Source organism: Siniperca chuatsi, linkage group LG12, assembly GCF_020085105.1.
Source record: "Siniperca chuatsi isolate FFG_IHB_CAS linkage group LG12, ASM2008510v1, whole genome shotgun sequence".
Classification (NCBI taxonomy): domain Eukaryota; kingdom Metazoa; phylum Chordata; class Actinopteri; order Centrarchiformes; family Sinipercidae; genus Siniperca; species Siniperca chuatsi.
In genome coordinates, this window is record NC_058053.1 from 25640898 (window position 1) to 25668557 (window position 27660).

General features: G+C 40.1%; 1 protein-coding gene across 9 annotated transcripts in view; it reads right to left on the reverse strand.

Annotated features, from left to right (window-relative positions):
• LOC122885599 (diacylglycerol kinase beta) overlaps positions 1 to 27660 on the reverse strand; it is a 110361-nt gene that overhangs the window by 21788 nt on the left and 60913 nt on the right. For 8 of the 9 annotated variants that reach the window (XR_006380147.1, XR_006380146.1, XM_044216895.1 and 5 more), the window contains 3 exons: positions 22035 to 22099; positions 11792 to 11882; positions 7795 to 7996 (listed from right to left, as the gene is read on the reverse strand). Coding sequence is in view for 7 of the 9 variants with exons in the window: in XM_044216895.1 (XP_044072830.1) it covers positions 7795 to 7996; positions 11792 to 11882; positions 22035 to 22099 (358 nt within the window). In the remaining 2 variants the exon portion in view is untranslated. Of the gene's footprint in view, positions 1 to 7794; positions 7997 to 11791; positions 11883 to 12215; positions 12295 to 22034; positions 22100 to 27660 lie in introns of those variants that run through there. The other variant, XM_044216900.1, reaches the window with a different exon arrangement.

Below are 27660 nucleotides of genomic sequence, written 5' to 3' on the forward strand. Positions count from 1 at the left end.
AAGATTTAACAAATGCTAGCGTTATCCCTTAACTTTACTTGGTTCTTATTTTATTGGGGTTACTCATGTTTTACAGCAGGGGCCGACCTTCTCGCTTTAGTTTGGTGACGAGGCCCTTCCAAAATGTCTGAACCTGAGCCCATTTGAAACTGACTTGCATCAGTTCTTTCTGTAAATGGGTACCGGACCTGAGACAGAATTTTTAAGGTGTGTTCAGTTTGAGTGTGAAGTGATTTTGTTAGATAACGACAGCAGAGAGATGACCAGAAACAAAGGGAGCGAGAGGCCACCAGGGTTCACTGTGAAGCTCATTTTAAAAGGTCCCCACAGTTGCATATAAAGTCAATGCAAGGTATGAGTGGACGCGAACGGTGCGAATTTGCATTGGGCAGTGTAAACCGAGGCAAAGATGAGTGGAAACTGTTTCATCTAGAGCAAAACATTTGCGCTTATCTCAAGACTGTATGTTTCCGATTCATGAACATACAGAGGAAAAAAGAAAACGAATGTGGTGTGGAGGAAAAAAACAGAAACAACTTGAGTTCCTGGTAAGTTTTGAGACCAGAGTCTTAGCTGTCACATGAACACACACACACATACACACACAAATATACACACACAGTTGGTGTGTACATTGCTTGCTTATAGCTAACGTCTGTACAGTGGGTAAAATGCACAGTCCAGCCATCAAATTTGTGCAAATGACAACAGACAAAAATGTTTAAAAACCTTTAAGCTTTCACAGCAGTTAAGCAGGTACTTTCTCCCAGTTTATGGACTGTTGTTTAAACCGGGTAACAGATGCAATGTTTAACTGTCAATAAAGCAAGTGACTGTATTCCAATTATACCTTACTATAGGCTGTCTCTATGTGTCTGTCTCAGCTGTCGTTTCTGTCCATGCAGAACAAAAACCAGAGCAGAAACACAGTGACTCAGAGGACTGAAGTTTCATCACTGAGGTCAGAAGAGCCCAGGGCGTCTTTCACTCACTCTGGGTAACCCTGGCTGATTGCATTATCTGCAGCAAATGGATTTAAAAGCTTTAGTTTATTGCGCCAGAGAAAACAACTGCCATAAACAATTAGTTGTATGATAAACATCCAGGCACGCATATACACTGACTGAGGCACGCTAGCGCATACGCACTCTAAGGCATGCAGAAACTGAGGCACATAAATGCATAGTTTCTCTCTGAAACTAGAGCACTTGTCCTATTTCCTATTTCTCCAGCATTAGCAGGAGAAGCTAATTTAATAAGGGTTAAATCCTGAGGGACAACTCTAGAGCACAAAGATTCCATCACACACGACGTGAATGAATTCACACAGGAATATTTACATATTTTCCTAAAACTGTCCCTAATAGGTGAAGCTAGTGGGCCAAACCTGATAGTGTACACTCATGTAAAAAATCACGCATGTACTGTATGTAAACGTGTGTGTGCAAAGCACAAAAACATCTGTGTTAATGGGTTTTTTAGTCTCATATTGAGGAATTGGAAATGTTGCAATAATTATCAGGGTATGTCTTTGTATCATTATGTAAAGGTCCCCACAAACTAAGGCCTCAAACGTTACCTCAAAGTTGAATCAACTCCTTTCTAGTACCAACAACAATTAAAATGTACACATTCACAAAAGCGTGGTATAGTACAGGGCTCCTGGAATGTATTGTATATATGAGTATGGCATAAGAAAAATCCCTTTAAGTGAGGACGGTTTGTTGGTCATTACTTCTTTAAGAGGCTACTTTGGAATTATGGCTCAGATTTAGGTCAAGAGTTAAGACCAGGCTTAAGATTTACAACATGGAGTCAATGGCTGCAAAAACTCTCACACGTACAGTGATACAAACTTGTGTTTTTGCTTGTGTGCACAGTGCAGTGCGTAGATGTCTGCACTGGTTTCTGTGACTATAAATACCTGGGCATATGGACTAAACGGTCCTGTTGAGCCAGAACCTTTGGACTGAACTGAAAGAGGACAGGGGCAGCAGAACAGGACGGTGGGGTCAACAGCTAATGGGGCCTCAAAAGTGACCACATGGTGATAGGAACTGTATCTACTGTGCTGTATGTGTGTGTTTTCAAAGGATGCTAAAGGAGCACTCCAGCAATTTAGCATAGCAACTTTCATTAAGTTGGGGGACTCATAAGAGACTGATTAAAAAAAGAGCGGTCAAAATTGAAACAGTGAAGGCCAAGATATCCTCACTTTTACTCCTTATGGGTCAAGCTCCAAGCACTGGATCCTACAATACCCATAATGCAACACAATAGCAACTTTCGTTAGACCTTCCCTGCCTCCTAAATGCCCACATCTTTCAAACTCCACGTCCCAAGTTTGTAACACGGGCTTTCTTTTAAAAGTTTGTCCGAGACAACCCTGATCTCAGACTTTAGGAAGCTCCCTTCAGAGCCACATAAGAAATTATATAACTAGTAGTAGCTTACTCCTTGGAACGAGCACACTGAACTTCATGTAAACTCGGTGGATTTAACCTTTAAGATCACTGAAACCTACAAAGACTAGACATCCCCCACATATTGACTATTTTCACCAATGGACACAGTTTTATTTAGTCTTGACAGTCACAAAAGAGCACATATTGAACATGCTGAGTGACAGGTGGACTGTGATTACAATTGCATCATAAGGGAATCCCAAAATGCAAGAACCCAAATTCTTGCCTGTTCTTTCACTGAAATAGAAACAGACAACAGCTTGCATGGAAAAGGCAAAGAAGCTGAGGAAAAATTCTATAGTCAAAAGGGATGTGGATGGAGAGACAGTGGCAACAAGGACTGTGAGCTCTGCAAAGAGAGATGGAGGAGACTTCATAAGACTAACGGTGCATTCACGCATACAGATAGAGAGAGGCAGGCAGTCTCTTTTCTCTCACAAGTCTGGAGCTTACGAGTGTTTAGAATGAAGTATGTAATTTACATATTCAGCTTCAACTGGACAGCTATTTTCTCATATTGTATAACAAAGTATATTATTTCCATGTTTCCATGCACCGTTTTTCTTATTCAAGTGCAGGGATCTCCTTAAAGTTATATCGTACAGAATTGGGAGGACGCTGACTACGCAATCAACGTTTCCTCCATTTTGTTTGAAGTTCTTTTACGTAGCTGAGTGGAGCAGAAAACAACTATGTGCTTCTGTTTTACGAGGGAATCAAAACAAGCGCGACTGGTTGTCACTCAGAGTTAAACATCTCCTAACTTCCCCGTGTTGAACCGCTGGGAGCCTTTTGAGTCTCTGAGTAATGGTGGGCGGCGCCAGCATGTGACCTAAGGTTCAGTTCACAATGAATGGCTGCATCTCCAGTGTTTGAGTCAGTAAGTTTGAAGACGGCATAACGTGAACTTCAGGCCCTGAAACTTGGATTATAAAATAATTCTCACTCACAGCACAACATGCATGTTACCTATTTTACATTCATTAACCAGTTTTTTAATTACTATTTCACCCACTATGTGATGTTAATGTTCCCAGTTCCACCCATGTTTAAAATGATCATAATGAAAACAACATATAGTGGTAGTAGCACTGCCAGAATCATATTTATAGTCGATCCAATAATTGTAATATGTTTCCCCACTTTTGCTTAAAATGCAGCATGAGTGCAAAGACTGCATCTACAAAGAGGTATAGTCCATCAACTATAAAAATCGAAAGTCACTGTTTCCTCTTACGCTATAGTTTCTTTCAGTATGTCTTCCACCTGTCTTCCTTTTCTCCTGTCTTTTACTCTTCCTCTCCTCCAGTCTTGGCTTCAGTATTGCCCTGAGATCTCCATGGAAACAAGGTTTAGTTCAGTCAGCAGAGATGTAGAGACAAAGTGAAGTGATAGAGACAGAAGTGGGATGAATTGAGAAAACCTTGGTGAAAGCATAGAGTGGGTTAATTTCTAATGTTTGTGGACATCAGATGCAGGCTCAAACACCAGCTGGAAGTAACCCATCCTGGAGATTACTGTAGCCATATTATAAAAACGTATACTGATCCAGCACTAATGATAAATGACAAATTATAAAAAGATAAACTCAACACTCAGGTAGTGAGCATGTACGGTGTTTATATACTGGTGTCATACACTGCTGAAATGTTGTTGTCCAGAGTGACACAATTGTCAAGGCATCCCAAATATCAAGCATTTTTGATATATTTGACTTTCTTAAGAAGCAGCTGTGGCGCTCAGGAACAGCAGGAGATACCTGCCAAACTGTGCATTCTGAACTCACATCTGTAATTTGAAAAGATGTGTCTGTTAATGAGCACCACATACAGGGATTTAAAACTAAAGCATTAAGAATCAAAGGCCCAGCCGTGATAGAGTGAAAGTTTCAAAATAAGGAGATGAATAGCGGTGTGGAAACATCTATAAAGTGACATGTGGTTTACAAAAATAGCAGCAGCATACAAACATTGTAGAATATATTAAATGGATGTCTGATGACATAAAGCGATAATCAGACGAACATCATTGGAAATACCAACATGGTAATGCAGTGATGTTTCTAGGTACGCGTCCTGCGTCTCTGATGCATTAAAATCCGAAAGGACGCAGTAAACTCACTATCAACGTGTCCAGGTGTCCACCCTATTTTTTCCCTGACAATGCTACATTGTGAACAACAAATACGTGTTGAAATCATATAAATAAAGAAACCTCGCTGTCAAAAAATATTATTTATTATCAGTCTGCAGCCTCTCACCTGCTCTCTGTGTCGGGGCTGAGCATACACAAACACGCACAAACACACAAACACGGAGCGCAGTCAGAACCGCAGAGACTCGAGATGACGACAACTACGCTTGTTCATATAAGTAAGTGCAATAAAACCTTTGCGAGTAAAAAGCCAATACTTTATCAATACACCTGTTCAACAAGCATAAACGTGAACATGTACAAAGCGATATTTTAATCTGCTCTGTCTGATCCACCGGCTCTATGTTTACACAAGCACAGCGAGCTAGCTCGGCTAATAGTGAATTGTTACAAACAAGCTAAAACGAAGCTGTCTGTATGTAGTCTAACTGTTTAGCTTAGTTTGTCGTGAATCTTAAAATTTGGCAAATTCTTGCAAACTTACTGCTGGCTGAGACAAACCTGCCCCTCCTCCCTCCACCAGCTAACTTACCTGCAGTGAATCACAGCAGCAGCAGAGGGAGGAGGACAGAGGACAGGAGGACGGACTGATACTGACTGATGTCGGAGTTCTTCATTCTTTCTAAACTTCACTCAGTGTTTTGATGTCAGGAATGTGATTTATTTTATTGACATTTTAGATTTGCTTTCGGTGAAATATTATTGAGTTCCTATAGTGACTTTGCTGTTGTAAACATTACTGTTGCTGCTCTAGAAACATTTAGTTATATTTAAAATTTTCAATTCTAATCCTTTTCTGAGTATATTTTTTTAAATGCAATTATTTAGTAATGAAAAAGAACCGATAAGAGTATAAATAAGAGTAGTAGTATCGATACAATCGTAATGATACCCATCCCTAAACACGAGTTTAACACTAAAATTTGTCAAAAAACACAAATTTTATTGGGGACCCGCTCACTTTTCCGGGGACCCACTCAAATGATCATCTGTGGGTCCCGGGGACTCACTATATTGAAAACCTCTGAACATCACTGGTAATGTGGTGATTTTGGAAACTATAACTGTTAAATGGTTGCTCTCTGCAGGAGATTACAACCATTGATAATCAAGAACCCTTAATTATTTCCAAAGGTAAAACTTTAAACCACATTTAATGGCAGTCTACACTTGTGCTATTTTATTATGAACCACGAACAAGCTGACACCCTGGAGCTGCTGATCACAGTTGTCATTTGGTCTTTTTATGTTCCATGACGCTTTGGTTGTAATCTTGATTTAATATCACATCACTAAATATACAGCGCAGGGTTTCCCACAGTGTTATCATAGTGGAGATACACCGCCTGACCCCATTAACGTCTAAAAACACACTGTACTTTTATGAATGTAAAGGTAGAGACAAACGGCTCAATCACTCACAATCAGGTGGGAATGTGTAAAGATACACAGCTACTTGTACATGTATAAATCTGAACACACAGACTGAGAAATGGTTGGACATGGGCAGTATCTATTATATAATAGTCTTAATTTATTTACTGAACATTCTGTTGTCTCCTTTCTGACGCAATGTTGAAGGTCATTTCATGGCATTCATCTAAAACAGATGTTTGGCGGTTGTCACTGTCCTTAAATACCAGTTCTGCCAGCACTTCCTGTCCCCAGGGACAAGAGGATGACAGAGGATGCTAATTGTTAGAGGCTAGTGGACACAGCACAAAACATCAGACTGTTTAATTCAAACCTACACAACTCTATTTACCTGGTGACATGATACTGTGACACCACTGAATTAGTCTGGGTAATATATTTGACGTACATCATCACAGAAAATGCAGTATCTTTGTTGTCCGTCAACAACACAATGCCCGGATCTGTCAGGCTAACTTGCTCCCGGGAGTCATGACAGTAACTGCGACATGCATACACAGGCAGATTGGGATGTTTTGGAGGAGTACACAGAGCTGTGGCACTGAGCGCCACTCTAAAATAACTATTTCTTATACATCCCCAGCTGATTGTCACTGATTGACACATCGAACATTTTTCGACTGGAAAAACTCAGAAGAAGGTTTTGTTTCTTCACTCAGCGACATGCTGCTTTGACCAATTAAGTTAAAATTATATGAGCTTGATCATTCAATACCGTCAAATACGGTCCCAAGTTAAATCTGATGGGTTATAAATTGAATGAAAGGATAGGAGAGAAAACAAATCTGACATCACAGGATCACAAGATAACAAAATTACAGTTTAATCTCTGACTTTTCTTGTAAAATACTGGAAATGTACCTCTTCGGGCCTCTAAAAATCTTTTAAATAATAAAATCAGACAGGGAAAATCACTCTTTGGCCGACAGTTGCCCTGCAAAAAAGTGAGCCCTCTCATTCATTTGAATGGAGCAGGCTAACGGTGCAGCGGGGGTGCCCATGCAGGTTCGTCCAGCAAAAAAGTTGAACAAGCCTGAACTTTTGCTGCAGCACAAAGCATTCAGCAAAAAGCTGCATTGGCCAATCAAAAATATGCAAGCGCATCGTCATGACAAAAGATAAAATAGTTGCCACCATGATAATGTTCCAGACTTGTAAAATCCTGTGTTTGAGCTTTAATAACTACTGTGCAGTGTTTTGGCGTAGATTAATTCAATGCATTAATCTGTTAGTCCAGCTGGACTCCCTGGATCATATTTCATTGTTTCACTGGTGCCTTAAAAAACACATCCCCACCAACCGGGCCCCCTGCGCTGTTTAAATGCAGAGCTGTTTTCTTTCTGAATCCCCGCTTAGGTTGCACTGCTCATATCTCATGTCCAGACTAAGGCCATAATAGACAGTCACACATAGACATAATATAGCTTTTCATCTGCAAAACAGCCCTACTTCTCCGCAGGGTTTTGAAGAATTTATTCAATAAAAGCCTATTATTTTTATTATCATTACTTGTGACCTTAGTGGAGGCAATTACTAATTCAGTGGGCGCAGCCTACCTCCAGTATACTGCTGGAACCCTGCATAGCCTACTGTTACACTTAATATGCCTATATATGTTTGAATGATGAAACTCAAACAAAGCCTTTTACAGCAGCTTCCCGTAAACAGGTAGGTGAATTTGCTTTTCTTCTTTCAACACTTTCCTTGGAAGGTGCGTCCTCATTCATCTCCTCTGACTCACCTTGCACACAAAATTTGAGCTCTTTAGTGTCTGTGACGGTGCTGGCTGGCATCCTGTCAGGAACCTTTTTGCTCATGCGGTTGTAGTTCCTCCTCTTCTTCGACTCGCCCCACAAGTTGGAGCCGCCGTGCATGCTAGGAATGTTGAGCACGGCGATGCCCTCTAAGGAGGTATTGCTGAGGTCCAAGATGATCCCGTCGCACTGAGGGAAAATTAAAAGAGGAGACAAAAAGACGAAACATTTAAGAACTTTTAAGTTTGCACAACACGAACCCATTCCAGCTGCTGCAGTATGACAGACACTGTAGTAATATTGCATACATTCATTTATTGGATGCTTTTGTCCAAAGCGACTTAAAATAAGTGCACTGAAACCATGTAGAAGCAAGAGCTAAATATCTAGCTAGATATTTAAAATAAAAAGAAGACATAAGTAAGTGCTAGCAAGGTTTGTTGAGTTGTAGTCTGAAAAGGTGAGTTTTTAGCCTGCGGCAGAAGATGGGCAGTGACTCTGCTGTCCTGAGTTCAGTGGGGAAGCTCATTCCACCACTGTGGAGCCAGATCAGAGAAGAGCCTTGACCGAGATGGGCAACCACATGGGGGGTTTCTGTCATCAGGTAGGATGCAAACAGACAGAGTGCAGACCCTGAGACGCCAAATCCTTTAAAGGTGGAGAGGGGGATCTGCTGGTTCAATGTTTAAAATGCAGCGAAGATAGGGTGGGAGGTGGAGGGAGTGAAGCTGAAAGTAGCCTCTAGAAGTCTAAATAAGTCGGTTTTCACCGCTGAACATTCGATTATTTGTGAAAATTTTTTTTAGACACATTCTCGCTGTAAGGAAAAGCTGTGCTTTCATTACTGAGCCTGTACTCTAACTGCACCGTTGGCCACTAAGAAAAAGAAAAAAATCAGGAAGCAGTGCATTTATTAGTTAAAATAAGTAAGCTTCCAAAATAGTGTCTGTGGTCTGATTACTGACCTGCTGCATGTAAGCAGATTTATAGTAACCAAGTTACTACAGGGCATGTAAATGATTTCCTGCGTAACCTGATTTCTGTGAGTAACATAGCCTCTTGTGTGCATTTAAATGTACTGCGTGAGAGGAAGCTAATGCTAACATCTAAGCTAATAGAGACCACAGACATTAAAGCTCCAGTGCATGAGTTACTGTATCATAGAGTAAGATAGCTATCCATGCTTGTACCCACTTTGCACACCAGTGATTTGTTTAAGACGGCAAGATTTATTTCGGCCTGATGCATTACCTGGACAGACGCCAAGTGTGCAGTTGTGTGAAGCAGCAAAAGAGACAGCAATAAAATAAGTCGGCGCAATGTCAATACATATTGTATGATATAAACAGATATGAAGCAACCCCATTTGGTACTCTTGGCCTAACACTGAATTATATTGTGTCTAGCCTCATCTGGATTCATCAAATAATTCAAACACCCCAGAGAATGTCAACAACACATTGCTGTGACTCGCATACACAGCTGATTCATGCTGAGTCAAAGAAGCCACAAAAATGCTGGACTTGACTGCACGCCCACAACATGCAGGCAAACCACAGACGAACCATCACATAATATGTCCGTGAAACACATGTGGAATATGATGCATACTTGTGCCTGCACACATACATATATGCACAGCCAAACACAGACAGACACACACACACACAGTCCAGTGGACAATACTGGACAGCTCGGTAAAGTGTATACAGAGCTGTTCACACTGTCCAGTGGTTTGTACCTATACTGAACCAGTAAGTAATCCACTAACTGGGGATTTTTAACAGCATAATTCATTCTGGACCTCCTGATACATTTGTTCTGCTTTCACATACATACATATATATATATGTATATATATACATATACATATATACATATATATATATATATATATATATATATATATATATATATATATATATATATATACATATACATATATACATAAATATATATATATATATATATATATATTCACTTATTTTATATTGTATACACTCAACTTTCAAACACATGCATGTATTTTCACTTTTGCACTTTGGCTTTAAAACAACTTTTCTTTTGTGTAATTTCCAGAAAAAACCCCATTGGCATTACAATGTCTTACATTAGGACCAATAAGATATAAAAATATCTTACACTCCTACATTGGTGTTAGATAGCATCTTCACTGCTTTCTGCTCTGTTTCCCTTGTCAACTATGTAAAGTCCAGTCCTCCCTTTTTTAGGTGCTAGTAATTAAAGAGTAGTAAAGAGTTGTTTCTTGTTAGACATGATGTCACGTTGCTTGGAAATCACACCCCTCTGAGTGGTAAACACGTCAGCATCTTCCAGTGTGCATACATGAAATAGCTATTTTGCAATCGGCTGCGCAGACAAATTCAGAAAGAATTTGGGCAAAAGCTTTCACGTACAGACTACTTAACAATGGAAACATAATGCCATTCTTTCTAAGAGGCTGTATTACAAACAAAATTCAAGGTTTTCTGAGTCAAGTGTAATAAAATCCAAATATTTCTTTACAAAACTGCCCATACACAAGAAGATTATGCTTTGAAGTCCTTGAGATTTAATCAGGCTGACAAATTCTGCTTTAAAACAGGAGCACGAGTCTATATGCCTATATTAAATCATATCATGTATCTGTCCACGTACCTTGCATGAAAAACATCACTGACATATAGATTGTGGCTCAGGTTAGTAGGGGTTATTTGTGATTACTGCTCTGCTCAGTCTAATCGTTTGATAAATATATATGCCAAGGTAACTAGTTTAGAGGAAGTGAAGGGAGTTGTTTTTGAACTTTGTAACATGGGCCTATCATAACTAACAATTAGAGATTAAAAATATTTTCCTGATGTTTAAAGTAGGAACATATCACATCATACATTGACAAATATCAGAAATAAGTCTAGTGATATTCAATACAGTGAATCAATCATAGTAACAAGGATTGTCTGTGTGATATAGTTAATTTCTCTGTGCCATAGATATTCCATTGTTGTCCAAAATTCTTGAAAACACATCAGTGAGCCACACTGTTGCACTGGATGACATGTTCCTTCATTACCATGAACATGGGCACTGTAGTTTCTCTGACTTATATATAAGTCAGAGATTGGCTATAATATAATAATATTATAAAGAGTATGGTCTAGACCTGCTCTATAGGAAAAGTGCAATGAGATAACTTCTGTTATGAATTGGCGCTATATAAATAAAATTGAATTGATTTGAATCTCATATACACATACTTACTAGAGCACCAAATGTGTATTAATCCGCAGCTAAAAATAGTTCCCAACAAAAGCAAAATTTATCCTGTTTGAGTAACTTTTTTTAATGAAACTAAATATTTGTGAGCCAACCAATGGGCTTGCAGCTGAGTGCAACAAACTGGGTAGGAAGAGACAGAATAACATGTGTTTTTGTTGGATTTGTTGACAATAAGGAAAACATGGATTATACGAGCCTTAACCTTTAAGAAAGTAGTAGAGGATGTTGGGCATGAACCCTCTGGGATGGAACGCAGCTTTTTTGCATTTGGCCCCAATGGTTTCTGAAAAAGTGTGTTTCCTGTGTGTTTTCTTGGAGTCGTGCTGTGCTTTAAGCACCCAGGTGACAGATTATGCAGTGCTGTATGACAGAATGAGGCAATCAGTGACTTTATGGAGCATTAATCTGATGATGTGCTATGAATAGCCCACCTCATTAATATGAGAAAACTACTTTGTTGTAAATTTTTAGAAACACATAAAATAAATACAGCACTTGAAAGTCTGTCAGCGAAAAGACAGAAAAGTAAACTTGTTGACATGTAGTGTACACAAGATGTTTCATATTTGATATCTTTTTTTTGCATCAAATACGGTATATTCTTGGGTTTTTAAAGATATTTTTCCTAATTTCTGCCAGTTACACAACCAATCACATTTTGTCAACACTCATCCATTATGCTTCAGTGATAAGACTGTGACTCACCTCGACTTCTATGCATTCGTTAAGTTTCTTGCAGGTGGCAGATATGGTCTCAGTGGTACCAAACTCAAAGTACCAGAGCTTGTTCTTCATTCTGAGGGGAAACAGAGGACAGGCATGTTTTTAACACATTAGAAAAAATTCCCAGTCCTAACTTAGCTTGCACATGAGTACAGTGTTGCGAGCCTACAGCTTGATTTGTTTAGGGTGTACTGCACACATATTGAAGCTGTCCAGTGCCTTGAGTCATCTCACATTTTGAATCCGACAGCTCAGGACGGCTAGCGGCCACGTGACCACAGAGGTCAAAGCTCCATCGATGCACCCTAAAGCCTTAAACGGGAGACACTGGCACTGGCAGCATTGACTGCTAGAGACTGAACCACAGAAAGTTAATCCCACCATCTGTCAAACAGCCATTCTTCAGTTGTCTGCGCTTTCATCAAAACAATGCACACAGTCGCCTCAGTGCTCGTATGCCAAGGGTTGAAATGTCCACACTGCCTCTGGAGGGGACACAGGATGAAACATTGCTGGTGGAGACTATAAGATCAGGGTAAATATTATTGTGATTCACAACATTCAAAGCAACCCACAGGACTGAGCAATGGTTCATTTCTCCCCTGCAGACCATTTGTCAGAGGTGACCTGATGGATGCGGTTTTGTTTATATCCTGATGTCATTTGTTGCAGTTTTGGGGCTGGACAGTGGCTGAATAACACAGTTTACAGTCAAGGTGAAATCTCTGCTTGACCAATCGGTAAATATCCACTCTGATGAAACACTGATGGTGTTTGTATTCAGAGTTTCCAACAGTTAGGAATGGAGGGGAAACCAACTGGTTCACTAAGAGAACCAAAATGGTGAAAAGTCATAACTCAAGTCAGCAGTCCTACACTGTTGGTTTGTCGCTGTAAGTTGTTATCTAAAGTTTTTGATTTTAACAAAAGAGCACTGTTGAACCCTGCCAAAAGCAAACATGAGGATTCATAGTTCTTTAAAGACAGCACTCCCACCATCTTCCCACCACACCTCACGCTGACTATAAGATTCAACTTTCCAAAGTGAGCCCTAATCTGACTACAAAATGTGTGATAACAAGAGTAAGAGTCTGCAGCCATGCTAGCAGCTCTGTGATGCTCCTGTCTCTGTTCAAAGATGTCCTCACCGTCGGAATTGAATGGTTTTTTCTCCGGCTGTCAACTGACTACTGGTCGATAACTTTGACACCTTCCCAGTTGATGCTATGACCGTACACTGCAGCTGTTGCAAGTGACGTCATATACCACAAACTCTGAACAGAGGCAGGGGTTATGGTCTCGAGGTCCTGTACTTGGGTCACGTGATGACACCTGAGCAAGAATACCCCTGGGAAAAGCTAAGTAAGTGAACCTTGAGTTTTATTTTTATCACAGACATGTGTTACATGTGTTACCAAGATCAAGAATGACCACAAACCTCCAAGCCCGAGTCTACAAAATGATTTTCTTCAGCTTTTTGTAAAGGCCGTGCTCATCAAACACACCAGACAACGAGCATAACTGATGTCTCACCCTGCATTACTCTAGAAATGACACATATTTCATGATATGACAGCAGGTTCATTGGCATGTGGACATGCTGCTGATACTGACAACACAGCTATTGACACAACAGCTCAATCATGTGGGCATACCAGTGCCAAGGTTATGGGCCACCTTGGCACTGAGAACAAGACGAGGACGTAGAACATTTAAACAGAACACGGCCGAAAGAAACCGTCGCACTGATTGAAAGGTTTTAAGTATTTTTCTGTTATTAATGATTTAAAGCATTAAAATCATTTACAAATGTTTATTTTACTTGTAACTGAAATGTCTTAAGCCGCTGTACATGTTTTTCTCCTTGCTAATTGTCTTTCTGTCCCTTGTTCTCTCTCTTTCACCTTAATACCTCCCCAGAAACCTCTGCGGCTGTCAAATCAGGGGATTATGAGCATATTTGAGATCACAATTAGGAACAGTTGCGATTCTCAATGAGGCAAGCTGCCTAACCTCATTAAGCTGCTTCCACTTGAGACGGTCTGTAAAAAATGCAATTAACTCATGTTTTTTCCCCTCTCTTATGGACAGAGAGTGCAACAGGGAGACAGACTACATAAGCCTTTCCTCCATTATTCCCATGTTTCTTCATCAAAACTGGTGAAATGCTGGAACAAAGAGGATCTTAAATAATCTTTAAAAAGGTTGTTTTTTTCCAATTATGATGAGGAAGACATTTTTTGTCCCATTTTTAGCCTCCGGTTCAGTTTGTAAGGCTGTGTGTGCTGAGCCCCGGGGCTTGGACTGGCAAAGAAAGGGTTTAGTGTTTTGTGCTTGCAAGAGCGAACAACTGATTCCCTAACAAAGCAAAGTACTTATTAATTCTATTCAACTTCAATGAATGCAGTTGGTTTGTAAGATAACTTGTCTCTTTCAAACTGTAACATTTCAAAGAGAATTCAAAGACCTGGTGGGATCACATTTGGTCTGAGAGAGAATAGAGACTGGCACTACAGTAAAGTGGAAGATGGAACCATGTTGTTATGAAAACATTGTTCAGGTGGTTCAGCAAAGCTCGGGGGCTCCAAAACTCTCTAGCTGTATGCTGTTTCTAGCTATCTCTCGCCCACTGGGCCCCTCCCTACAGACAAGCATCTCCTTTAATCCCCAATATGAGCAGAGACCTTACGACCCCACCACCTCTTTTCTGCCCCCCCCTCCTCCTCTCTCATACATCTTGTGAAATCCGGAGGACACAAGGTGACCAGTCAGTAGCATTAAGTTATAGAGGGTGAGTTTTGACGTCACTTTTTCATGTGACACAACCAACCTGACCACCACTGAGTTTTGAGTGGCAAAACAAACCCTCTGTGGATGTTCTGATGGTGAAGCTGCAATACCGGGAGGAAAACAAACAAAAGCATCACACCGTGCTCAGTGGTCAGTGGTAATGACATTTGTGTTGTCTTTGGGAGTTTTCTGTGGACAGGTTTGTGGAAATATTTCAATTACATTTGTTCACAAATCACATTTGTTTCAGAAATCTGTGCTTGGTTGTTTATTTATTTTTAATTACTGCCTTCTTTGTCAATCTTTGTCAAAAGAGCTGTGCAGCAGCACTCAACCGTTTTAGCTGTTTTCCATGTTTTTTTCCATAAGTAGATGCTGACTGATGCGTGTTTGCCACTCAGGTGGGAGTGACGATGTATGTGGATGTCCTGTCCATACCCTCTATATCCAGCTGATCCTGACTGAACGCATACGGAGCTGTGAAGTGTGAGCATTTATTTTGGGCGTCCGGGGCTCAAGAAGTAAAAGTCACATTCATTTTTTACATGGTAAATGTTAGATGACAGTTGGAGCACTTCCAAGGCCTGGATGGACACGAAACTCTCCCTGTTGTATCATCAGTACAAAAAAAAATAGAAATTGTGTTAGTAAATATCTAGTTCTCTGATAAAAAGTCAGGTACAAGCCTTTGTACATAATGATGTGAGGAGCGAAGCCAGTTACAACTCCCAAGGCACATTTCGCTAAGAAACATCACCGAGCTCAAAAGTATATTTCAGGTGCTGCTATTGGCAAGCTGAAACTAAAGATTACGCTTCATAGAAACCTGATAATACATTCAGCACTTTAAATCATTTTACTTTCAGATTGTGGGGCAAGTTTTGCATTAGGCGTTTGTGGTGCAGTGTATTGTTCCCGATTGCAACAACAAAGCATTATGACTTTGCAAAAGCTCTGATTCGCGCCTCTGACTGGCTTTTTCTTCATAGCAACATGGGTAGTCATTTCATTCAATGTTTATATGAAATATATGAAATATTGATTTATAAAACTTCAACACAAGAGCTCCATCTATGCCTTTACTGTACATGGTGCGTAGTCACCTGATTTCCCCAATAATCATGATTTATTGATCAGTTAATGTCTGGAAGGATGTGCCTACAAGACACATCTTGTTAGTGGCTCAAAATAAGAGAAGTCAATTGAAAAGACTTCTTATGGTCTATTATTTTTGATATTTAGAGAACAACTTAATGGAGTAGCTTTTGTTCCTTTGATTGTTTTTGATTGTTTGAGTACACTGACATATAGTCTGTCCTCTTGTCCAGTTCACTCTGTGACAATTTGCAGCATGCATAAATGCAATACACTGAATACAATCAGGATGTGTTTCTATGGCAAAACATACTTAAAGGTTGCAATAAAAAAATCTAGATGTGTTAACTGGGTTACACCTGAAGCATTTAATAGCATTTAAAGGAATCACAGAGTTGCCTTAATCAGATAATAATATACTTTTAAAGGCAATATATCAAATGAATCCAATCCAATCATAGCTATTACAACAGAGCATTATAATAACTTTAGTGTTTGCTTTGCTACAGTAGGTACAATGGGTCTTTTCCAGGAAAAAGGCTCCTTGCATACAGGAACTGGTGTATTTACTTTTCCAAGAGCAGTAACAGCAGCTTGTTTGGAATAAATAAAAGAACTGGGCAGCCAACATGGCAGTCACTGTGGCTGAACAGACAAAAAGTGCCACCTGCGAAGAAATCCAAAAACTTGATCAACAGAATACTTAAAGGGAAAGACAACACTGGCTGCAGTGTTTTGGGCTAGAGGTTGAGAAGGTGCTGATATCTGATCTCTGCTAATCCAATCAGGTGATAAGTGTCAGTGACCTGTTCTTTAGGCTTGACAAAGCAGCTTATGAAGAGAGCTAATGGTGACTGAATTTGCTAATAATTACTATTATTGTAATCACTACTATGACTACAGAAACAATCATTTAATTTAGTAACAGAGTTCGGCAAATGAAAAAAAAGAAATACATTTCTGAATCTCAGTAGTGGAAAAATGTCTTTAATCAAGGTCATGTTTATGTTTATGTGTTTGAGTCACCTGCAGTTGTGCGTATGTATGCATGTATTTATGACAAAAGAAGTCCTCAAATGTGTGTTGTGAACGTTTGCTCACATCTTCGCATGTCCTTGTCTGTCCAACAGGAAGCAGAGTGAGTCTAAAGATTTTCCCTTCGAGACACCAGGAAAGATGCAGCAGAGGAGAGTTTAAGACATCTCTGCCTCACTCTAATTTTAATTTCAATGATACATAATAGCTTGGTAATCATTTTTCTTTACCCAGTGCATATTACATACAACTAATGTTAGTTTGACTTAAAAAAGGATAAATCAATGTTGTGCTGAAGTGGTGGTGCAGCTTAATGTCTAGAGTAGGACACCTTCATCTTTTGACAGTACTAAGATGAACACAAGCAGGTCATCACACGTAAATTCCAAAAAAGCTAAGACTCTCAGGTATATTTTGCTTTTTGACTGCTCAACTGTGCTGACAGTTGCCACACCAAGTATAAAAAACGCCGACAGACCTGATCGTTTCCACAGAGAATATAATGACAGTTGTCAGGGTAGCTGATACCCAACTATGCTTGTTAGTGAAAGATAAACCTCCACATAAACTTCAGATTTCCCAATGGATTCTCTCATTATTAGACATCATCTCTCTGGAACGCGCTATAGCTCAAACCAACGGTGTAAAGGGAAATACAATTGACACCTTGTCCAAGGCAATGGAGAAAGTTAATTTAGTTATATAACCCAGAATGTGAAACAACATCTGTGACTGTATACAAATGTTCATACCTTTACCAAGATATGATTTTACATTGTTTTCCTGTGGCTGTTTTTGACATTTATAACTGACGTTTCGTTTATTTATTTATTTTCACTTTGCTTTTTGTATATATACATATATATATATATATATATATACATATATATATATATATATATATATATATATATATATATATATATATATATATATATATATATATATAGGGAGGAGAAGGGGAAACTTTTAAGACTGGAGGGGCAAATAAGAGCCCTTTTGTCGGGCAGTTGATGAATGTCATAATATACGTGGATAAACAAGAGTACCATGCTTATGCCATACTTATGTTAAAATGATCCATGTCCCCTGAGAGTCGGTGCTATCCATGCTAGCTAAAAGTGGCTGATGCGATAGTGATGGTCAGTGTGTCAATCTGTCTCTGCCCCCGACCCCTCACCTTGGTCATATACTACATTGCCAAGCCTCCGCACAACTGTTCACCCCCACCTAGCCCTCACTCACCCCTTCACATTTTCAAAATATTCTGTCTGGGAGGAGCCAGGCAAGATTCAATTTTTTTTTTAATCACAGAAACTGCATCTTGCGTTCCTGTATGTATTGCTATGTCCAGAAAACGGGACATATCTTTACATAAAATGTCTCCTAGTCTGCACAAGTGTAGATTTGAGGCCAAATCCATGAGAAAAAGATGCATTTCTAAAATGATTCTCATTTACCTCCTCGCTCAACAATTCCAAATCTAACTCTTCTTCTCTGAAACTCCCCCACTTTGGATGACACAAACACGCACACACACAGAAAGACAGCACTGTCCGCACTGTGAGAAGTCATTAGCACCTGGGCTTTGGGCTCCTGGAGGTCTGGCTATTGTGACCATTAGCTGCTGGCGGGTTGAGGTGTCAGGAGTCACACATCCCTTCTGTCCCAACAGGCCTGGGATGGGAGGTTGACACTGGGGGGTGGGGGCTGTATGTGCTAGTAGACAAGCGGGGGATGGTGCGTGGTGCGAGTGTATGAAAGACACACACACACGCAGACAATGTAGGCTTGTGAGTGGCAGGGATGACAATAAAGCACTGAGCTAAGTGCTACATGTGGCTATGGGCCTTTCTCACCAGGTCAAAGGTGATCATCATCTGCTCACCCGTGGAGAAAAAACTGCTCGTTCTCCACAATGACTTCTTTCAATTCAAATAGCTGCAAAAAGGACGGATATTTACCCTGCCAAAACATCAGTCAGACAACAACAGAACAGTTGTAGTTGTCCATCAGCTGTCTGTTACTCTGTGGAAGTACTAAAGAAGAAAACTCACAGAAGAACAATAACCTCCAGTGTTGGCTTACTGTCAATAGTGTACATTAGACTGCTGCTATTGTATAGTACAGTTCATGTTTTGTGAACACTCTTGCTTGGATCAGAGCCATTAGTCAGTAGAATAGAAATAGTTTGAACCATCAAAGAGCAACAGTGAAGCACATTTTATAGAAAAGGAAGAGCTTTACTGTGTTTAACTGTGTGTGCTGAGTATGTCCTGCTCTCCACATAAATGCTTTACATCTTTTAACTCTGGCGGTTGTTTAATGGATCAAAGAGAGGGCCCCCAGAGAACAGAGGTATCTTTCTTTTATCACCCTCTCTTCCTTCTGCCTGTGATGCCTGTGATGAAACAGATATGGGACTCGTGATGGAAACTTAAGCATTAATTATTGAATTTCAAAGAGCGAACAATCCATCTCCCGCTTTCGCTCTCCCTGCTCTGCTTTTTTTATTTTCTACAGAATGTAGACTAATTAACTGTGGAGGGAAGCAGCAGTACACATGTTGTTGTCATCTTGCAAAGTGAGTCAGTGGCATTCAAAACGAGCTTTTATACTTTACTGAGTAGTCCAACAAAGTCAAAGTACACATTGTGACCGAGGCGAGGGGGTTCGTTTTTTTACTGTTTAGCCACACCCCCAGTGATTTGTGCTCATGTGTACGTGAGCAAATGATTGGTGCAAGTCCGCATTCAGCCGCATCGCTCGGCCAGCTCTTTGCATAGAGGTTCACTTTGAGACACTTGAGAACATCATCACATTTACAAACACACCGACTGTTTGTTAACACACACACCTCGGCCTCGGGCTACAGCAAAGACAACCGGCTGGCCACAGAAGTGAGCCCAGCCAAGCGGCACCATCAACTCATCAACAGTGTTTCACCACAGGGCCACAGTTTCTGTCCACAGAGCCTACTGCTGCTGTTTGTTCTCTACTGTGCATCTGAATGAGTCGTCAGGGAGAAGTGTGGCCACAGCAAAGGCTGCTGGAAATGAAAGTAGGGAGACATCAAAAGCCGTGTTTCCCCTACACTATCTGATATTTGTGGATGGCATCGGTTTTGGGGCTGAAGGTGGTTAATGTTCATATTTTAAGGACAAGTCTGGAAATATTCTTTATTTTTCCTGTTGTCAACAAATCTCATGAAAAGACCAAAACTAACAATTGTTAGTTTGTCTCTCAGTTGTTCCCAAAAGACATACATTTTTAAAAACGGGTCAGAAAGGATGGACTAGAATAAAGGTGCCCATGGTGATCATAATGAAGTAAAATGTCAACGGTGAGGCTCATGAATGTGTTTTAATAGTTTGTCTGTCAGTATGTCTGTCTGCCAGTATGTCGGCCCTACCACTTTGGTCCAGAATGAAATACAACAACAACTTGTACAACAACGATGGACTGCAAAGACATTTTGTACAGACATTCATGGTGCCCAGAGGATGAATCCTAATGGCTTTGGTATCCCCCTGAGCACCAGCAACAGATTGATATTTGTAGTTTCAAGTGAAATGTCTACAACTATTGGATGGATTGCCATGAAATTTGGTTCAGACATTCATGTCTGAGAATTTATTGTAATAACACCATCAGGTCAAAATGTCAATTTGTCCAATACTTTGTGTCCTGCAAAACTAATGACATTTCCATCAGCCTCAGCTGTACTATATGTTTATTGCTAATTAGCAAATGTTGGTATGCTAACAAGCTAAACTCAGATGGTGAACATGGTAAACATTACAACCGTTAAACATCAGCATGTTAGTATTGTCATTGTGAGCATGTTAGCATGCTGACGTTAGGGTGCAGCTCAAAGCACTGTTGTGCCTAAGTGCAGCCTTAGGAAACAGATGCCTCTACTACTTCATGTTGGCAGTTAGTAGCCAACACAAAATGTGCATGCCACAGATCCCAGTAGTGGGCCACCCCATGTCATAACTTAAACTAAGTGTGGGTACAGAAGGGGTGTGAAGAGGGCAATTTTGTTCGCAAGGTGTGCAATAATTTCTGTGGAGTTGTCCTCAAATGGGATGCCAGCTTTGCAGAGCCGCTATCATGGCTGTAGACTCTCGTTTGACAACAATGGAGGTTGTTGGTTTGGGTCTTTTCATGGGATTTGCTGACAATAAGAAGAATGTAGAATATCACTAGTTTCACACTCATAAAATACATTTTCATATGTTTGGGATATCTGCAGCGAGCGTACGTGGTGTGGATACAGCATTGCGATTGTTTTTCGATACGAGAGGAGCAGCACAGTTAAAGTGGCACTTCACTGATTTTACACATGAAGATCAGTTTACTTATCACAATGAGTAAAACTCAACGAATGAAAACAGTTGAATAATGTATTCAGTGGCTCTGGAGGAGCTTTGTCAAGTTTGAGAGAAAAAAACCTCAAAATGATCTTGGATTACGTTGCGGACTTCTAATTTATAACAGAAAGCCCTATAACAGATGAAGCCAGCAATGTTATAGATTCCATGTCTGAAAAGGTCGAAGTTTAATCAACTTTCTGAACTTCTGCTGCTAAGGGCAGTGCATCATCGCTGAGATATTTCTTCTCACCTCACTCTGGACTGCTGTTTCTCTCTCTGCCGAACTCTCACACTCTGTAGTCAGACTGTTACGTAATAATTAATTAGACAGCTATGCACTTGTCTGCATGGCCTGCCATTTGAAGATACCTTCTCTGCTATTAGAATGACGTGAACCTCCATTAACGTCTGTCTTCGTCCGCCTTCATTCAGTTCTCCTGCAATGTAACAGCATTGTTTCCAGACAATTAACTCCTCATTTGACTTTTTCTAATTAGTTGAGAACTTTACCGGAACCAACAAACACGAAGAAATGTAACGGACAACTAATTGTTGGCATTCCAAACATTTGTGGCTGGACTGTGGAAACCATGGCTCCAGCCTAGTTGGACTTTGGCTCATGTCATAGCTCAGTTCAGTTTTACCACAAACGAGGAACTGCCAATATATTGATTCCACTATGCAGGCAGATTTTGTCCTGTTATTGATTGCTGACTCAAGTGTGATATTGGGTTTCCAGATTAAAGTGCGAGGTCACTGGTTGGTTATGAGGTTGCTTGTTAGCTAATGGTGTTAAGACGGTGGAACAGGGAACAGTCTTTTTGACTGGTAAAACACAATGTTCTGCCACTCTCCGCCTCAGCCACTGCTCAATGCCAGTGCGTTTTACTCCTTGTAGCTGTTTTCAAAATATCCTAGCCGCTCACCTGCTGTTGAACTTTTCAGGGTGCTTCTCCCGCATCAGATGAAAGCGATGGGCGATGGAGGCATCCTGTAGGAGAGAACAGAAGAGACAACATTCCCTGCAGGGCATCAGTAAAACCTACACATTATCACAGCTTGCTATAGGTCAAATGCTGATTTATCTAAAAGCAAAAATGCCAAACATTCTCCGGTTCCAGCATCTCCAATGTGATATTGCTGCTGTTCTTTATTGTATATGATAGTAAACTTTGTAAAATCTATGGGTTTTGGACTGTTGGTTGGACAAAACAAGACATTAGTTACCTCGGGCCCTGGAAAAGTTTATTTTTAACATTTTATAGACAAAACGATTAATCAGGAAAACAATCAGCAGATTAACCAGTGATGAAAATAATCGTTATTGGCAACATTACTATTTACCATATTTATTCGTTGCACTTGATTTTTCCACCTGAGCACACGTGTCCACAATCTCAAACTGACAGTGGTGTACAAGTACCTAATTTTAAGCTAACTAGACGGCATTTTGGCCAAAACTAAGACCCAAGAAGTGAATTTTCCTTGTAATGTAATTGTCATTGTGACAATAGTGTAGCTCTGTATAGATATTTGGTCTCTGCAACATTCCCACTAAAACAAACCCCTCGTCGTGTCAGTAATTCAGTCTAAAGTTGGATGACAGTGTAAAATAAGTAGAATAGAGCTCTAGAATTTGACATGACACAAAGCAGCATTGGACAAAAGGTCACAAGTTGATCGGAGCAGGGCTCAGGCTGGACCCTGCCCTCCTCTCCCCATGTGTTTAACCCCTGACCTCTGGGGCAGAGGTGACTGTAACCCTGATCAGTCAGAAGAGCAGCCTCGGTGTGACCTCGCTCATAGACAAACAGAAACCCCACCAGGGGGTCATGCTGTCACAACAGCATTATCGATGTTCTACATCTTAAACCATGCAGGCATTTTATTATTATTATTATCACTTTTCAGTCAACACAGAAATGACTGACAGTAACAAGACAGTCAAATAGGGCTTTATGTTACATTACAGAGGTTTCACCCTTTAAAATGGTCAACTTGCTGTCATAATACTAAACTGCATGAGTCAAATAAATGCCAAGAGAGAGTTTCGATCTGAAGCTCCTTTTAAACTTGCACCTTGTTACTTAATGTGTTGGCAATTTTATTTGGCTGCAACACCTCCAATATGGCTCAAGTCTGAACAGCAGCACAAGAATATCATGAACAACCCGCAAAATGCTTTACAAAGGCTACAGCATGTTGGCATACAGCATACAGCAGTGTTCTGGACGCTTTGAGTGGACGTGATCAATCAAACAGAGCAGCCTTAATTTGGCCGCAGGTTGAGCTTGACCAGAGCTGCTTCTTCTTCACTCAGGCCTGAGGATGTGATCTGTCTTTCACAGATAAACAGCCACTGTACATATGAAATAAGTAGAAGATGCATGGGCTCAGAGATTATATCAATTATACGTCAGAAGAAGTAAAATATCTAACGTATGTAATTCCTATATGTGATGGAGATGGTACACAGCACCAGAGCATGGTGGATGAAAAGTGTCACTCTGATGGAGTCAGTAATGATGTTAACATATGAAGGCAGAGTTAAGGAGTCATCCCTTTACTCTGTCATTGTATAATAACATCATCTGTTTCTGCCTAAAGTGCTTAACAGAGACAAGACACATGACACAACCCGATTTACATCCACCAGTTAATGCGTAAACACAATAAAGACATGAAGACACTGTCAAGTCAGTAAGACGTGATTATGAAATACACAGAAGAACTAATTACTAATATAACAGGTTTTTGAAAAACATATAATTGGCAGCTGCAATTACAACAAAAATCTAATCTAAAGTCCTTACATGTGGAGACAGAGACAGTCTTGCTATACAAATACCTCATTCTGATATAGTAATCAAATACGCAGTTCTCATATGCAGCAATAACACATATTAGGGGGATAAATAGGTGCTTTATACAATTAAATTAATTGGGCCTAAATCGAGTAACGTAATTTGATAGATGACAGTATTTATCTTTCATTTTTCATGCATCTTTTGGCAATGTGCTGTGTTAACAGAATATCAGTGGCTCATCCACTAAAGGTATAATTTTCTAATTCTCTCCTTATTCAGCAACAACACTTAGACGAGCAGAGAAGAAAATGGTGACTATGCATCTGTAATTTTAAAGAAATTGGAAGCTTTATAATTTCATGATATGAATAAGTCAGGGGCTCAGGTTCAAACTTTACTGTTTACTGTCATGGTGACATTTAGACAGTTGGTTTAGGTTCACAAATCAGTAAAAGTGCTTTATTTTCTGAGCTCTAATCCTCTCCTGATTATTTTAATGCTAATTTTAAGTAAAGCTATATCAATACAACAACTAATATTTTGTACATTTTATAATGAAGGAAAGAAAAATGTGGACCATAAAAGTGGCACAAAGCCTAAAAATAAATATCAATAAATATAAATTACACAATGTGACATCTTTAAACTTCACACAGTATGCTAATATTACCAACCTGGCTCGTCATTAGGTGTTAAGCTGCCAACAGGATATAACAGGCAAATGAGCAAGCTGCAAGTGTTTTGTTCCTACGTTTCCACTTCCTGGAAGTGTATGTAACCCATGCGTTATTTAATTTCATGGTAAAACTAGGGCATCGTAGTCACACAACTGATCTGTTATACCCTCTTTTTGTGATTCGGGCTAGAACAAGAGGTGTATATTTACACCAAAGTCTTGCATCGTGCAACTCTGACAGGCAAGCGCATCTGTGATGACAGCATGGCACCCTGCCTGCCTGTGCAGGTGTTTCAGCGCTCTGCAACAAGGAGAATGGAAGGTTGTGACAGGACAGGTGGACAGGTTATACAATTATACGCATCCTCATTCGTCACCCTCAAAATCATCCACTGGTGCTACCGGCCTGCCGCAACGCACCTCCTCAACCAGACACTACGGCGATGTGCTGAGATCTCACAGCATCAGCAAATATCGGATCTTAAAATAGAGCTGCATTTGCTACTTTAACCGGCTGAGAATTTGATACTGTAACCAGGGGAGTGAGGAGACATCACAGGTGAACTGCTTTTCTGAAATGATCCCACATGACACATGAGGCTAACTTTGCCCACAGAACTCAAACTAAAAAGCCGATTCTCATGGCAAGGTTACTCATCACAACAACAAGCGTGCATGAAAGAAGAAAACATGGGACAATTCAGTAAGGGAAAGTTGTTTAAAATTTGCCAGAGGAGCCTTTGTCACATGTGAGCAAAACAGAGAGTTATGTTTTTACTGATTTTGGTACAATGTGGGCAGTGAGTCCAGCACAGCATGTGGATCAGGGCCAGGCAATGACACAAAGTGGCTGCAAAGCTTTTCAAAACATGACGAGCTGTTTCATGTCACTAAATCTGCTCTCAGTCTCCTGCTGCAGGCAATCACTGACCAGTCCTACTTTTATGCATTCTGTCCCCCTGAAAAATCTGGCTGTAACAATATGTGACATTTGCCATCGCCTATAGTTGCCTGTGTGATGAAGGTTGTTTTGATCTTGCCGTTTGAAGCTGTGCACATGGTGTGTGGGGGCAAGAGGAGGTGCTACTGGATGGGTGATGTGAAAAGTAGGAAGGGAAAAGAGAGAGACAAACAACAAACAACAAAAACACTGGCTGGAAAATGTCACCTCAGTGGGACCCACAGCACCCGGTGGAAAAATAGGTTGTCAGTTCACCCCTATTGTGTTTCACTGGCCTCTGGTAAGGGACTTGGTTAGGTTAACGTCAAATAAAAATGTCATAGTCAGCCTCAAATCTCTCATATCCTATGAGTCTATTATACTGGGAAGCTCAGGTTAGCATGCGGTACACAGAGCAAGATAACCACATGCTGTCTATGAGCACTTAATAAACGACAGAATAGGTCGATAGCCAATGACTCCCAAAACGACATATATGACCGTTGCAAAGTAACAGCGACAGGCGTACCGAACCTTAAGTACGTTACGTAAGAACGTCACGTGACGTTAAACACGTGGTTAACGTTGTGAAACGTCCACAGTTTGGTTAGGTTACTTGGTTAGGTTTAGGAAGAGATCATAGTTTGGATTAAAATAAGTATGTTACGTTACGTAAGTCACGTGACTTAAGTCGCATACGTTATGTAACTTAAAACTTTAAATAACATGAAAAGTTAGGCATAATAAAAATACTAATATGGTAAGTCATTTCATTTATTGTCACATGAATTTGACTTAAGTCAAAATTTTGACCTGGTATTTCAGAATTCTGACTTCCTGGGAAAGGGGCTATAGTTGAGTTTTTTTTACAGTAAAAAGTGTAAGTAGGTATTTTAGAAAATAAACAGTACTGTTACTTTCCATCCTTGTTGCTGTTTATTTGTGTATCTCACAACAATCGATAGAGCTGATGTAGGAGTGTTAATATGAGAATGAAAAAAAAACAAGAACTTTGGTTTTGGAAAAATTTGGAAGAGTCTGCGGAGGAAAGTAAAGTTATGAAATGCGTGAACAGATGAAGGATCCTAGAGTATCTTAAAGGTGGCCCTGTGGAGCAATGTTTTTAAGAGTGGGTCCCTGTTTTGTTTATATCTTCTGCTGAAGGATTCACGACATTCCACTGATCGACTGCTGGCGGCAGCAACATGCCAAGAAATGTAGCAATATGCCAACAAAGGTAGCGAGGAAGATTGCGAGCTAGCAAACAAGGATGTTCACAATCCAGGTTTCAAAATATCGATTGACTTTGCAACATTTGTTAGATCTCAAGGACACAACGCATTTTGGTGAGAAAGACTGAAGTAAATATAACTATATGTGGGCATTTGAAGGTTTTATTATAGGTGGTAAAGAAAGATGACAGGAGAAAAGGGTGAGTGATGCAAGAAACGTCTCTGGCCTGACATGAACCTGGGGACCCCTAAGCCATCGGGGCACCCTTATTGTTTGTTTACAAGAAAACTCCACAGGGTACCTTTTAAAGACTGTAAAAACCTATGTTCTCAAACAGCTTCTGACTCTGGGGGATGGGATCCTGCGTGAACACACAATTTTCTGCCAAAGTAAGAACAGCTTTGGTTGTTTCACATGAGAGATTTCTGTGTTTCTTTTCATTCTTCTCACTGGTTTGATGTGGGCGGCACTCAGTTTGAAATGATGTCATGTACTTTTGTGCACCAGTCAGGATTTAGCAACATTTGAAATTAAGCTGATTAACAGAGTTTTTTTTAGTGTTAAACTCTTAAGATGTACTTTTATTTTATTTTTTTATGTTGCTTGTTTAGTCATGAATATTTAAATGGGACAGTTCACCCCAAGTACACAAGTGAGTAACCAAGTCATGATTAGAGGAAAGAGACATTGCTGTTGAATTTATCAAATGTATTTTTTTTGGTGCTTTGAGCACCACAAGCCGAGTGCTATATAGTCCCATTATATTCAAAAAAGGCAGACATCTCTACGGTCGATATCTCCAAAACCCAGTGACTCACACCAAAACAATCTAGAAGGATAAACATCACTACAGGTAAGAGGAAACATATTTATTTTTGATTTTGGGGTGAACTGTC